The sequence below is a fragment of the Sus scrofa genome, chromosome 12, assembly GCF_000003025.6.
Source record: "Sus scrofa isolate TJ Tabasco breed Duroc chromosome 12, Sscrofa11.1, whole genome shotgun sequence".
NCBI classification, from domain to species: Eukaryota; Metazoa; Chordata; class Mammalia; order Artiodactyla; family Suidae; genus Sus; species Sus scrofa.
In genome coordinates this window covers 40,479,895-40,492,103 of record NC_010454.4, presented here as the reverse complement: position 1 = coordinate 40,492,103, position 12,209 = coordinate 40,479,895, and the positions used below count along the sequence as shown (strand labels likewise).

At 58.4% G+C, this 12,209-nt stretch overlaps 1 protein-coding gene across 1 annotated transcript in view; it reads left to right on the top strand.

Moving 5' to 3' along the window:
• Positions 1–11,569, top strand: part of TMEM132E (transmembrane protein 132E) — a 54,470-nt gene extending 42,901 nt beyond the window's left edge. The window contains 10 exon segments of the mRNA XM_021067437.1: positions 1,209–1,355; positions 1,557–1,749; positions 2,390–2,533; positions 4,662–4,867; positions 6,619–6,922; positions 7,869–8,060; positions 9,269–9,624; positions 9,626–9,747; positions 9,750–10,079; positions 10,082–11,569. Of these exon segments, the coding sequence (XP_020923096.1) occupies positions 1,209–1,355; positions 1,557–1,749; positions 2,390–2,533; positions 4,662–4,867; positions 6,619–6,922; positions 7,869–8,060; positions 9,269–9,624; positions 9,626–9,747; positions 9,750–10,079; positions 10,082–10,320 (2,233 nt within the window). The 3' untranslated portion in view covers positions 10,321–11,569.

The window sequence follows — 12,209 nt, the reverse complement described above, 5'->3', positions numbered from 1 at the left end:
CCAGAATGACAAAATTGGGGCTGGAGCCCCTGTAGACATTAGCAGGTGCAACTCTCCCATTTTACAGATGAGAAGACTGAGGCCAAAGAGGAGAAATGGAGACCAGAGAGCCACCCCTTGCCTGGGGGCCAAAAGATGAACAGCTGAGTGTTCACATGTCAGGACATTTGTCTAATCCTGGAGTTGGGGGTAAAGTTTCCAGGAGTCCCAGCTGTTTCTATGCCCAGAGAACGATCCAGTTGACAGATTCAGAAATGCCTTCAATTATATCACATCCCCACAAAATATAATGACGTCTCACCGTAGGAATCCATGGTTTGAGCCATGTTGGGTGATTCCGAGGCCATAGGAAAGGTCCCACCAAAATGCTCCCCATAGGACCTGAAACATTGCCATTTGCTGAAGCTTGTTTAACTACTGTCCTCTATCCTGAATGTACTACCTTAAAATTCAAGTATTCCTGGAGAGGGTCATACCTGATTCAGTGATGGACACCTGAATGTGAATATGACTTAAATCAGTCATCAGAGATCGTGGGCTGCATTAATAGGAGAAGAACATGTAGAATTAGGGAGGTGATAATCATTCTGCCTTAGTGTTAATTAGAGCACAGCTTAAGTGTTGTATTTAGCATAAGACAGTACACCGAATGTGTTCAGAGTGTCCAGAGGAGGGTGACTTGAATCTATGGCCAATAGTAACAATTGGAGGAACTAGAGATTTTATGCCTGGAGGAAAAAAAAAAGAGAGAGAGAGACTCAGAACACCTGCTCATCGCTCCAGCTGTCTGAAGAACTGTTAGAATTAGGATGGAAGAGAGCTGTTCTCCCTTGCCCCAGCAGAACCTATGGCTGTTGTGTTTCAGCTAAATACAGGGGAAATTTTTCTCATTTTTAGGGACTTTCTGAAAATGGAATGGGCTGTGTGCAGAAGTAAGTCCCCTGTCACCAAGGTATGCAAGGAGAGGTTAGGCAATGACCTGGCAGAGATATAAAAGAAGGGACCGCAGCTTCTACTGCGAGCCAGAGGTTGCAGCTACATTGATACCAGGTTCCCCAAATTATTTTCAAGCTGTAAGTCTAGAACTCAGGGTATCTTACTCACCTGCCCCCGCTTCTCCCAGCCCCAGCCTAAGGGTGGCAGCCAGCTGGGCAGCCTTTGGACCCCAAGCTGACCCTCTCCCTCTTCTCCTTCCTGCTTTGTCCCAGGGTGAAAGCCAAGAAGGGTGTGACCCTTCTAGGAACCAAGTCCCGGAGTGGCCAGTGGCACGTGACTTCAGAGCTGCTGACTGGGGCAAAGCATTCGACAGCCACCGTGGATGTGTCCTGGGCCCAGGGCACGCCGCTGCCCCCCTGGTGAGCCAAGGTGGCTCCTCTGCCCAGCTCCTGTAGAACAGCACCTGGGGAGGGTGAGGGGACTTCTTGATGGAGGAGGCCAGGAGGGCGGAAGGGCTGGGGCTTAGACCTCAGAGGGCCAGCTCCCCAGCAAGGGTTTCGGGGCTCCCGGGCAGCTCCCAGCCCCTCCTCGTGGGCTTTCCTTCCTTCCCCACCGTGCAGGGAGGGCCAGGGGCCCCTGGAGATCCTGCAGCTGGACTTTGAGATGGAGAACTTCACCAGCCAGTCCGTCAAGCGGAGGATCATGTGGCACATTGACTACCGCGGCCACAGCGCCCTGCCTGATCTGGAGCGGGCCGTTACCGAGCTGACGGTCATCCAGCGGGATGTGCAGGCCATCCTGCCCCTGGCCATGGTGAGCGCGCCGCAGGAGGCGGGCAAGCACCGTGTGTGATGCTGGAGTAGGACAGCGGCTAATGCGGGGCAGAGGTGGGAGGAGTCACTATGGAGGAGCCACTTGGGGCAGGCGGTAGGGGGGCTTCCTGGAGGAGGCGGCCATGCAGGGGCGCCTTGAAGGTCGCAGGGAGGAGGACTCACGCAGTCAGAGGAGATGAGGGAGGTGCTCTAGGCAGGGACTCATGTGTGTACAGTGCAGTGATGGGAATGGGAAAAGCTTGTTCAAAGGAGCGATGGATTCTGGGGCCGGCCTGGGGCCTCATGGAATAGCCAGGCACCTGCGCTGGATGTTATTCAGAGTCCTGATGAGCATGGAAGCTGCGGAGAGGAGCTGGTAGGGAACTGGGGCTGCATTTTCTGGCAGGAGAGAGGGAGGTCCTGAGGCTACCGCAGGAGTGCGCCTGAGCAGAGCATCGGAGAAGTCACAAGAGGCTGGGTAGATGCTTCTGTCTGCGCATGTGTACGGGTGTCCCCGCTGGAAGGACCCGCATCTGAGGAGGGGCAGCCAGGATCCAGGGCCTTGACTGGTGGTCCTGGAAGAGCAGATGACCTCAAGCCCTGCAGCTCAGCAGAGCCCCGCCCTCCTTTCCTCCCTGCAGGACACAGAGATCATCAACACAGCCATCCTGACCGGCCGGACTGTGGCCATCCCTGTCAAGGTCATCGCCATCGAGGTCACCGGCCTTGTCCTAGATGTCTCCGCGCTGGTGGAATGTGAGTCTGACAACGAGGACATCATCAAGGTGGGCTTCCTGGAAGTGGGGCCCCTGGAAAGAAAACCTCGGACCTTCAGCGGGGGGTGGGACCCCAAACCAGAGGGGGGTTCACACCCCAGGCAGGTCCCCTTGGTAGGCAAGAGGCGGGAATAGGCAGGGGGTGGAGGAAAAAGTGTCCCACATGAGCCTGAGCAAGGGGCAGTCCTGGAGGGCTTCCTGCAGGAATGTGGAAGAGTCCTTTTGGCAAGTAGAAGGGAGAAGGCAGTGCTGACAACCTGAATGCAATCCAACAAGTCACTGTTGAGCCCCTGCTGTGTGGCAGGCACTGGGCAAGGCAATGGAGGGTGGGGGGCTGGGGGCGCAGAGACATGCCCTGAACCAGGGTGCTGGTGACCAGGTGGAGGAGGCCCAGGGAGGAAGCCTCCAGCAGCACACGAGTCAGGCCAGGAGTGAAGGTTGTAAGGAAGGACCAGTTCCGGGAATACCAACCGCCCGCCTTCCAACTCCCCAGGCCCCTCCTGAGCTCCCTCCCAGAGACCCCCGGCTCCCCAACTCTTGTCCTCCAAGGCCCAGCTAACGGAACCTTGATCTGGCTCAAATGGCCACAGAAGGCCACCTCCCCCAGGAAGCCTTCCAGATTTCCCCTGGCTTTAGACAGTGGTCAGAAATGAGATGGGGGGAGGAGGCAGTGGAGTGGGCAGTGATGCAGGAGCGCATCCAGCCCTGGCACCTGTAGGCTGGGTGAGCTGTTTGCCATGCCAGCCTCCGGAAGGTGCTCACGTTGAAAGGTTAGGCAACAGAACCTGTTCCCTGTTTCTGCTGGGACAGGGAAAAGTGGGCCTGATCCTAGGGGCCCTCAGCCAGGCCTTCCTCTGCCCCCAGGCTCCCCCTGCCACTGGCACCCCAGAGCAGACCAGAACAAAGGTCACCATGGCATAGATACCAGAGGGAACTAGCGAAGATTCTAAATGGAATTTGTTTCTGTTCTCAGCGAAATACACTCGGGTTCTTTCTAGAGTTTGCCAACATTCTCAGTGGAATTTGCCAGCCTTCAGCTGGAATCCTCTGCCTTCCCAAGTGGGAAATGAGCATTTCTGGCGAGGCTGCTCTCCCACTCGGCCCACCCACCCCGAGATGATTCAGGAGCTCACGGGAGCTTGGGAGGGTCAGGAGATCATCTCCACAGATGAGCTGGAGTCCCAGCACCCTCCCCACCCCCACCCAGCCTCCAGGTGTCATCAGCCCATCGCTGCCTGATAGCCCCTCCTGCAAATGCAAGGTGTGCACCCCTGGGCGTGTCCCAGCAGGAGCACCTAAGGGCATCACATTCAGGATTCACTCTGGTGTGTACATGGCACTTCCATGTCCACCCATTGCAGCTGCCCGGAAGTACTGGCAGTGACAGCTCTGTGCGTGGGCACAGCCCTCCATTGAGATGTGTCCGGGGGGCAGGTGCTCATCCGGGGAACCTCCAAGAATGCAAGGTGGCGTCCGAGTGGGCCTGCCTTGGCCAAGGCTGCACACACTGGTGGCTGCCATCCACTGTGCTTGGGAGTCTCTGGTCCTGCATTTGCCTCTGCCTTTCCCTCATCCCACCCATGGCTGGAGCAGCCACCCCCCCCCCCGCCAAAATTAACTAGTGGCCCATCTGCGGGGGAGGGGGGTCCACTGGGCTAGAGAGGCCCTGGAGGGTTGGCCCCTCCCCCTCAACCTCCTCCCTGCCTAGTGGTGCCCCAGTGTCCTGCTCAGGACAGGCTACTTCTCTGCTGGCGGCCACTACCAAGCCCAGCTAGTCGTGCTGGAGAGGGAGCCAGTGCTGGGGACCCCCAGGCTGAAGGCTCCCCCCGGTGTGGTCTGACACATCAGAAGCAGCCTCTGGTAAAAATGTTTGCACCTTGGCTCCTTGCCGGGGAACGCAGTGCTCCCCACTAAGAGCAGGTCTCTGGAGAAACGGAGTGGAAGCCAATACCTCCCGCGGGAATTAAATCAGGGGGCTTCTCCCACCCAGCCCCTCCCCCTCAGCCTCCCGTGACTGACACCTTCTCTGTCCAAGAGCTCCTGGCTTCCTTGTTAGACTGAAGTCCCCTGCGCTGTCCCACCCCCACAGAATGACCTGCGGGGTAAATATGCCAACCGACCTCTCTCCCGCTCCCAGGTATCGAGCAGCTGTGACTATGTCTTTGTCAGCGGGAAGGAGTCTCGCGGTTCCATGAACGCCAGGGTCACCTTCCGATATGACGTCCTCAATGCCCCACTGGAAATGACAGTCTGGGTGCCCAAGCTGCCCCTGCACATTGAGCTCTCGGATGCCCGCCTCAGCCAAGTGAAGGGCTGGAGGGTACCTATCCTTCCTGACCGGAGGTATGGCCCCTCCACAGCGGATGCTGGGATTACTTACACGCAGCCCTGGCACACTGATCTGCCATGTGTGTATAATGCTCTAGTCTGTGGGTCGGTTATGCAATCAACAAACTTTTATCAAGCAGCTACTGTGTGCCAGACACGGGTGTTTGAGACGTGGGGTAAATGTGGCCAGTGCCTGCCCCAGCCAAGCTCTGGGTCCATCAGCGAAGCTGTCTTATATATGCCACTGAGCATAGTAGGTGGGGAAAGCCCTGTGTGCAGGGAATCAAGCAGCATAAAAGAAAGAACCGTGTCTTCCTACAGGAGAAGTCAAAGCAGGCTTCCTGGAAGAGGTGACTCCAGAGCTAATTAGTCTTAAAAGATGAGTGTGGAAAGGAGTTGGCTAGGGAGACAGGGTGAGAGCAGTCAAGCAGCAGACAATGTGGAGCAGAAACATCAACATAGGCACACGCACACCTGTGCCCGCTTGTCCCAGCCTAGGCACACAAGGGGCACACTTTTGAGTGCATCAGGCAGGCACACAGTGACTCGCCCTGGGTTCCCTCTCTAAAACGGGCACTGGAGTTCCCATCGTGGCTCAGCGGTAACGAACAGTATCCATGAGGATGCAGGTTCAATCCCTGGCCTCGCTCCGTGGGTTAAGGCTCTGGCATTGCTGTGGCTTGTGGCATAGGCCAGCAGCTGCAGCTCAGATTTGACCCTAGCCTGGGAACCTCCATATGCCACAGGCGTGACCCTAAAAAGCAAAAAATGAAGAGAAAATAAAACGGGCCTATTAACACTTGCCTCAGAGGACTGCTGTGAGGACTAATGGGCTGAACACAGGTGAAAGAGCCCTCTGTGTGAGGAATTGTGCTGGTGGTTTGAGCCGTCCAGCCTGCTGAAGCACTAGCCAAGCACTGGCCACGCCCTTCTCTCCCTCCAAAGCACGCTTTCCTGGGTGAATCTCCCCGATTTGCAGTTTTGGCAGTTGGGATAGGCTGCGAATTTCCCAAATTGTCAAATCCTGGTTCCCTTCTGCTTGCCAGTTCCTCCCTCCAGGCATCCCTCTCCTCTTGCATTTTACTCTGAGCAGCAAGAGGAGGCCAGGACATACCTCCCACACTCTGCTTGGAAATCTCATCAGCTAAATAGCCAAGTTCCGCCTGCCACACAGCTGTAGGACATGATGCAGCGAAGCCTCCTGGCGCTCGAGCAACGATCGAGCTGATTTAGAGCTGAGCCCAGGGCCCAGCACGTGCTTAGTGCTGAAAAAGAGGCAGCCTTGGCTTGGATTTGATGCCAGCTCTTTGTAGGTGTGCAGCCAAGTAGGGCTGGAGGAGGGTCAAGTAGGTAGCTTTCAGAGTTCCCATTGTGGCTCAGCGGTAACGAACCTGACTAGTATCCATGAGGATGCGGGTTCGATCCCTGGCCTTGCTCAGTGGGTTAAGGATCTGGCATTGCTGTGAGCTGTGGTGTAGGTCACAGACTCGACCTGGATCTGGCATTGCTGTGGCTGTGGTGTAGCTGGCAGCTGCAGCTCCGATTCAACCCCTGGCCTGGGAACCTCCAAATACCTCAGGTGCGGCCCTAAAAAGACAAAACAAAACCAAAAAACAACCAAAAAAAGTAGCGTTCTAGGAGAGGAAAGCCTGGGACTCCAGGCTCCAAGCTTGGCAGAGACAGAAGAAATGAGCACGGGAACTGGGGAGGGGCTGGCGGGTCAGGGCTCTGGGGAGGAGCCCTAACCCCAGGCTTCCCTCACCCAGGTCAGCCCGGGAAAGCGAGGACGAAGAGGAGGAGGAGGAGGAGCGGAGGCAGAGCGCCAGCCGCGGCTGCACCCTGCAGTACCAGCACGCCACCCTGCAGGTCTTCACCCAGTTCCACACGACCTCATCCGAGGGCACCGACCAGGTGGTCACCATGCTGGGCCCGGACTGGCTGGTGGAGGTCACCGACCTGGTCAGTGACTTCATGCGGGTGGGTGACCCCCGAGTGGCACGCATGGTGGACAGCAGCACGCTGGCCGGCCTGGAGCCGGGCACCACCCCTTCAAGGTAGGCACAGGGGGCTGTGCCGGGGCTTTGTCCACCTGTGGGCAGAGGACACGGACACTCCTAGGGACAGGATTTCCAGGCCTCAGCCTTGGGGAGCAACCTCAGAACCCAGCCCCCAAACACACGTCCTTCCCCAACTGCTCTTTGCTTGAAATTCTGCCATCAAAGGTCGAGATCCTTGAACTTGACCATGGGGGTTTCTCCCTTCTAAGCTGCATCAGCCTCTGTCAACCGTGCGTGGCTCCGTGCGGTCCCTGAGAGCAGAGGTGGATGGGGAAGGGGAGCAGGTGGGAGGGTTCGGTCAGCCTAGAGGCCAGGAATGGGAATTTCAGGGATCTGGAAACTTCGACTTTCCTCCTCCTTGATAATTGGGTGCCTGGCTGGATATCTTGCACCTCGGAGATACTCGTGACCCATGGGCTGAAATCTGCCTGTGGACGTTTTGTTTGTAAAACTGAGCCAATGTTTTAAAACTGGTGGGGCGTGTCTTTTAAAAAATGTAAATCTCTGGCTTTAGAAAATAGGAATCTGGCAACACTGGGTCTGTAGCTCTGCCTGGCAGACATCAGCTGGAGTCAACACTGGTGCTTCTTTTATATGAGCACATGTTCTCCCATATGCCCCAGTCCCACCACTCCCTTTTGTCTCCCTGACACTGAGGCTGACCACCAGTTGCTATTTATTACAGCCTGGGAGCTGTGGTTTTCTTTAAAATTAACCCACGCCTCTCATCTCAGCTCCTGCCAGGCTCCTTGGAGCCCTAGACTCTGTCTCTTGGCCTTTGGACCCTGGTTCCCGGTTGCAGATCTAAGCAGAGCCCAAGAGTCCTGCCTCCCAGCCTGCCCCACCCCCGGGCTTCTCTTCCAACAGCCCTCAGATTCCTCCCTGGTTGGGGATGGGGGTGTGTTTGGGGGGTCCTGCTTTCCTGGCTCTCACCCATTCCCCACCCGACCCTGCCTCAGGTGGTGTCCCCACTGACAGAGTCTGTGCTCGGGGAGACACTCCTGACAGTGACAGAGGAGAAGGTCACCATCACGCAACTGCAGGCCCAGGTGGTGGCCAGCCTTGCCCTCTCCCTGCGGCCCAGCCCTGGCAGCAGCCACACCATCCTGGCCACCACGGCCGCCCAGCAGACCCTCAGCTTCCTCAAGCAGGTAACTGGATGCTTAGCGGGCCTGCCTGGGTGCTCGGGGCGTGGAGGACTTGCAGGCTCTGACCAGGAGTCCCCCAGATTTGGGCTTTGATAGTGGAAGATCTATCTACCCTTCGTGCCCTACCCCCTGCCCCACCCCATCCCCCTGCTGTCTGCACAGGGAGTCCAGCCAAGGTCTCTCTCCCTACACCTGCCACCAAGAGATGTTCCTGCGAAGGGTTCTCCCCTCCTGGCTTCCCAGAGGGCCTGTCACCTCTGCCTCCACCTTCCCAGAGGGCCTGTCACCTCTGCCTCCACCTCATCCATCCTGGAGCCCCAGCTTGAGCCCTCCACAGATACACCAGGGCACTGGCTACCGGACAGAAGTGGGAAAGTTAGAAGTGGGGGCACAAGGAGGGAGGAGGTGGGCAGTGAGCACTGAGCCAGAAGTCAGGACACAGGAGTCCTCTGGCCCACCTTGCTTCTTGACGCCAGGCCACTTGCTTATCTCTGGGGCCCTGCTCCTCATCTACAGGGAGGGTGTTTCTCAGAAGGTTTAACCCACAGAGGACAAGGGTTGAGTGTGTGTATGCTCCATCTCCACGTGTCTGGGAGTTGCCTTTTTGGCTCAGGGGTAACGAACCCGACTAGGATCCATGAGGATGCAGGTTCGATCCCTCACCTCACTGAGTAGCTTAAGGATCCAGTGTTGCCGTGAGCTGTGTTGTAGGTGCAGACATGGCTCAGATCCCACGTTGCTATGACTGTGGTATAGACCAGCAACTGCAGCTCCAATTTGATCCCTAGCCCGGAACTTCCATAAGCTGCAGGTGCAGCCCTAAAAAAAGTCTCCACCTGTCTGATGGGGGTGATCCCAAGTCAGGCATGGAGATGCGGCGTTACTCCTATAGCAGAAGGGATTTAAGTTAGACTCAAGGCAGAATTTACCACCTGCTCATCCAGCAGAGGTGGGTGAAGTGGGCAAGGAAATTCTCTGGGGGCCGAGTGAGGCCATACCCTGTCATATACCCTCCCCATCATGTCCAGAGAGGAACTCCCACACAAATAACCGTTCCTGAGCCACCACCTCCTGCCAGGCACTGTTCTAGTGCTAGGAGCACAGCAGGGAGCCCTCATGCTGTGGCCCCGGCCCTCATGGAGCTCAGGATCTAGCAGGGAAGGCGGTAGGACTAGTTCCCTGACTTCTGTCTTCTCTGCCTCCTCCTCCAGGAAGCCCTCCTGAGCCTCTGGCTCTCCTACAGCGATGGCACCACGGCCCCTCTCTCCCTCTACAGCCCCCGGGACTACGGGCTGCTGGTGAGCAGTCTGGACGAGCGAGTGGCCACAGTGACCCAGGACCGGGCCTTCCCACTGGTGGTGGCTGAGGCCGAGGGGGCTGGGGAGCTGCTCCGGGCAGAGCTTACCATTGCTGAGAGCTGCCAGAAAACCAAGCGCAAGAGTGTGCTGGCCACGACCCCTGTGGGCCTGCGGGTGCACTTTGGGCGGGATGAGGAGGACCCCACCTACGACTACCCCGGCCCCAGCCAGCCAGGGCCCGGCGGGGGCGAGGACGAGGCCCGGGGCGTGGCCCGCCGGGCACTGGGCACCCCCACCCGAGGCTGCGGGCCCTGGCACCACCAGCCCGGCCATGCCGCCCACGGAAGATTTCCTGCCGATGCCCACCGGCTTCCTGCAGATGCCGCGGGGGCTGACGACCTGGAGATCGGCATGTACGCGCTGCTGGGTGTCTTCTGCCTCGCCATCCTCGTCTTCCTCATCAACTGCATCGTCTTCGTGCTGCGCTACCGACACAAGCGCATCCCACCCGAGGGCCAGACCAGCATGGACCACTCTCACCACTGGGTGTTCCTGGGCAACGGGCAGCCGCTGCGGGTGCAGGGGGAGCTGTCTCCGCCCGCCAGCAACCCGATGGAGACGGTGCCCGCCTGCTGCCATGGTGACCACCACAGCAGCGGCAGCTCACAGACCAGCGTCCAGAGCCAGGTGCACGGGCGGGGTGACGGCTCCTCGGGCGGCTCGGCCCGGACCAGGCCGAGGACCCTGCCAGCTCGCCCACGTCCAAGCGCAAGCGGGTCAAGTTTACCACCTTCACCACGCTGCCCTCGGAGGAGCTGGCCTATGACTCGGTGCCCGCCGGTGAAGAGGATGAGGAGGACGAAGAGGACCTGGGATGGGGCTGCCCGGACGTGGCGGGCACCACGCGGCCCACTCCACCTGCTGACCTGCACAATTACATGCGCAGAATCAAAGAGATTGCGTAGAGGTGCCGTCCTCTCCCGCTTGGGTGGGCTCTGTGTGGGACACAGCCGGGACCCTGCTCATGCTGTCGCGGGCCGGCTGGAGTGGATTTTATACTGTGGCCCCTGCAGCTTTGCTCCTCCCGCTGGTCCTTCCTGCTCACCTGGCATCCTCTGCCCCCAAGGTGGAGGGCGCCCTCCTCCTGGAGCTTGCCAAGAGGAAAGCAATCCCAGCCCTCATTCTGCCCTTTCCAAACCCCTCCAGTCTTAGATCACGCCCCCTGCCCCAAGACAGGGACAGGGAGCCAAGCTTGGGCCAAGGGACTACACAATGCCCCACCCCGCCCCCTATGTCCCCTGTCTTCCCCTGAAATAGGGGGCTTCTTCGGGGGGTCTTGTGTCACAAGCTGCACAAAGACTTTTCTCAAACCACTATTCAGGGATTTCTGTCCTGCAGGGTGGGGCAGGGGTGGTGGCGGCTGCCTGCCCTGCTAAGGATCTTGCAATGGACAAAACATCTAGGGGCAGGGGACATCTGTAGCATCTGCTGGCTTCTGGGTGCCCCCCAGTCCCTTCCCAAAACCTGGGAGCTGACTCTACAGAGGGGTCTGGGGCCAAGCCAGGCACCTTCCTGAGATCTCAGGACTCCATCCTCTGCCCCCAGGGCTGTGGGCAGGCCCTCAAGGGGGAGGAGCCCTCGGTCCACCCCAGAGCACTGTGGTCTGGGTGCCCAGGAACCCTGGGTGCCTCCCGCCCACCCCTCAGCAAGGTCAACACTACGCCTTAGCTCCTCCCCCTCCGCTGACCACGCCTTCCTCTCTGCAGGGGCAGCCACCCATTCCCCCACCAGGCAGAACCCCGTGGGAGGGGGAGAGGGCACCAGGCAAGGCTGGGGAGGGCCCTGGGATGAGCAAGGCAGAAGGGAGCCGGCATCTCCCCTACCCCATCCCACAGCCACCCTTCTCTTGGGTTCTACCCACCACTGTGTCGGATTTTTTTCTTAAATAAATGGAAGTGACCAGACTAGGGGCGGGGGCAGCAGCTCCCAGAGAACAGACAGTAACACGGAGGCTGGCTCTGTCTTTCTTCCCTGCATGCAGGTACGCACACACCCACACACACAGCTCACACTGTGGCGTGAGATAGAAACACGGCTGAATCGCCTGTGGTCCTGCTCTTCCTCCTCCAACATCCAGGTCCCTTTAGACCCTCTGGTGCTCAGGGAACGCTCCCTTCAGGGGATGGTGGATGGGCTGAGCCAGAAATGTGCCCTTTTAAAGAGACGCCTCCTCTGGAGTTCCTGTAGTGGCTCAGTGGTTAATGAATCTGACCAAGAACCATGAGGTTGCAGGTTCAATCCCTGGCCTCGCTCAGTGGGTTGAGGATCTGGTGTTGCTGTGGCTCTGGTGTAGGCCGGTGGCTACAGCTCCAATTCAACCCCTAGCCTGGGAACCTCCATATGCCGCGGGTGTGGCCCTAGAAAAGGCGAAAAGATAAAAAAAAATATAAAGAGATGCCTCCTGTAGGACTGGGGTAAGAAAGCACAGAAAAATAAGGAGAGAGGTGAGAGGGTTGGTGGGCAAACCTGAGCTCACTCTGGTTTCCTTCACTGCCCTGCCATCAGCCCATCTTTCAGAGGGCGTCCCTGTCACCATCACCACCTCTGAGGGAGGCCCCTCTTCTCCATATGGATTGATGGCAACAGTCTGGGGGTCTCCCTGTCAGAAAGCCAAGCAGGAGAGAGCAATGGTTTTGGGTAAGCCCCTTCCTGCCCAGTGGGCCATAGGCTGGCATATAGCTGGTCACGGGCCTCCCTGGCCCTGGGAGTCCTCTCCCCAGCCCAGGCAACAGCGTCGGCGACCAGAGAAGGCCTGGTGGGGGGAGGGGACAGAACCCGGTGCAGGCCGTCTGGC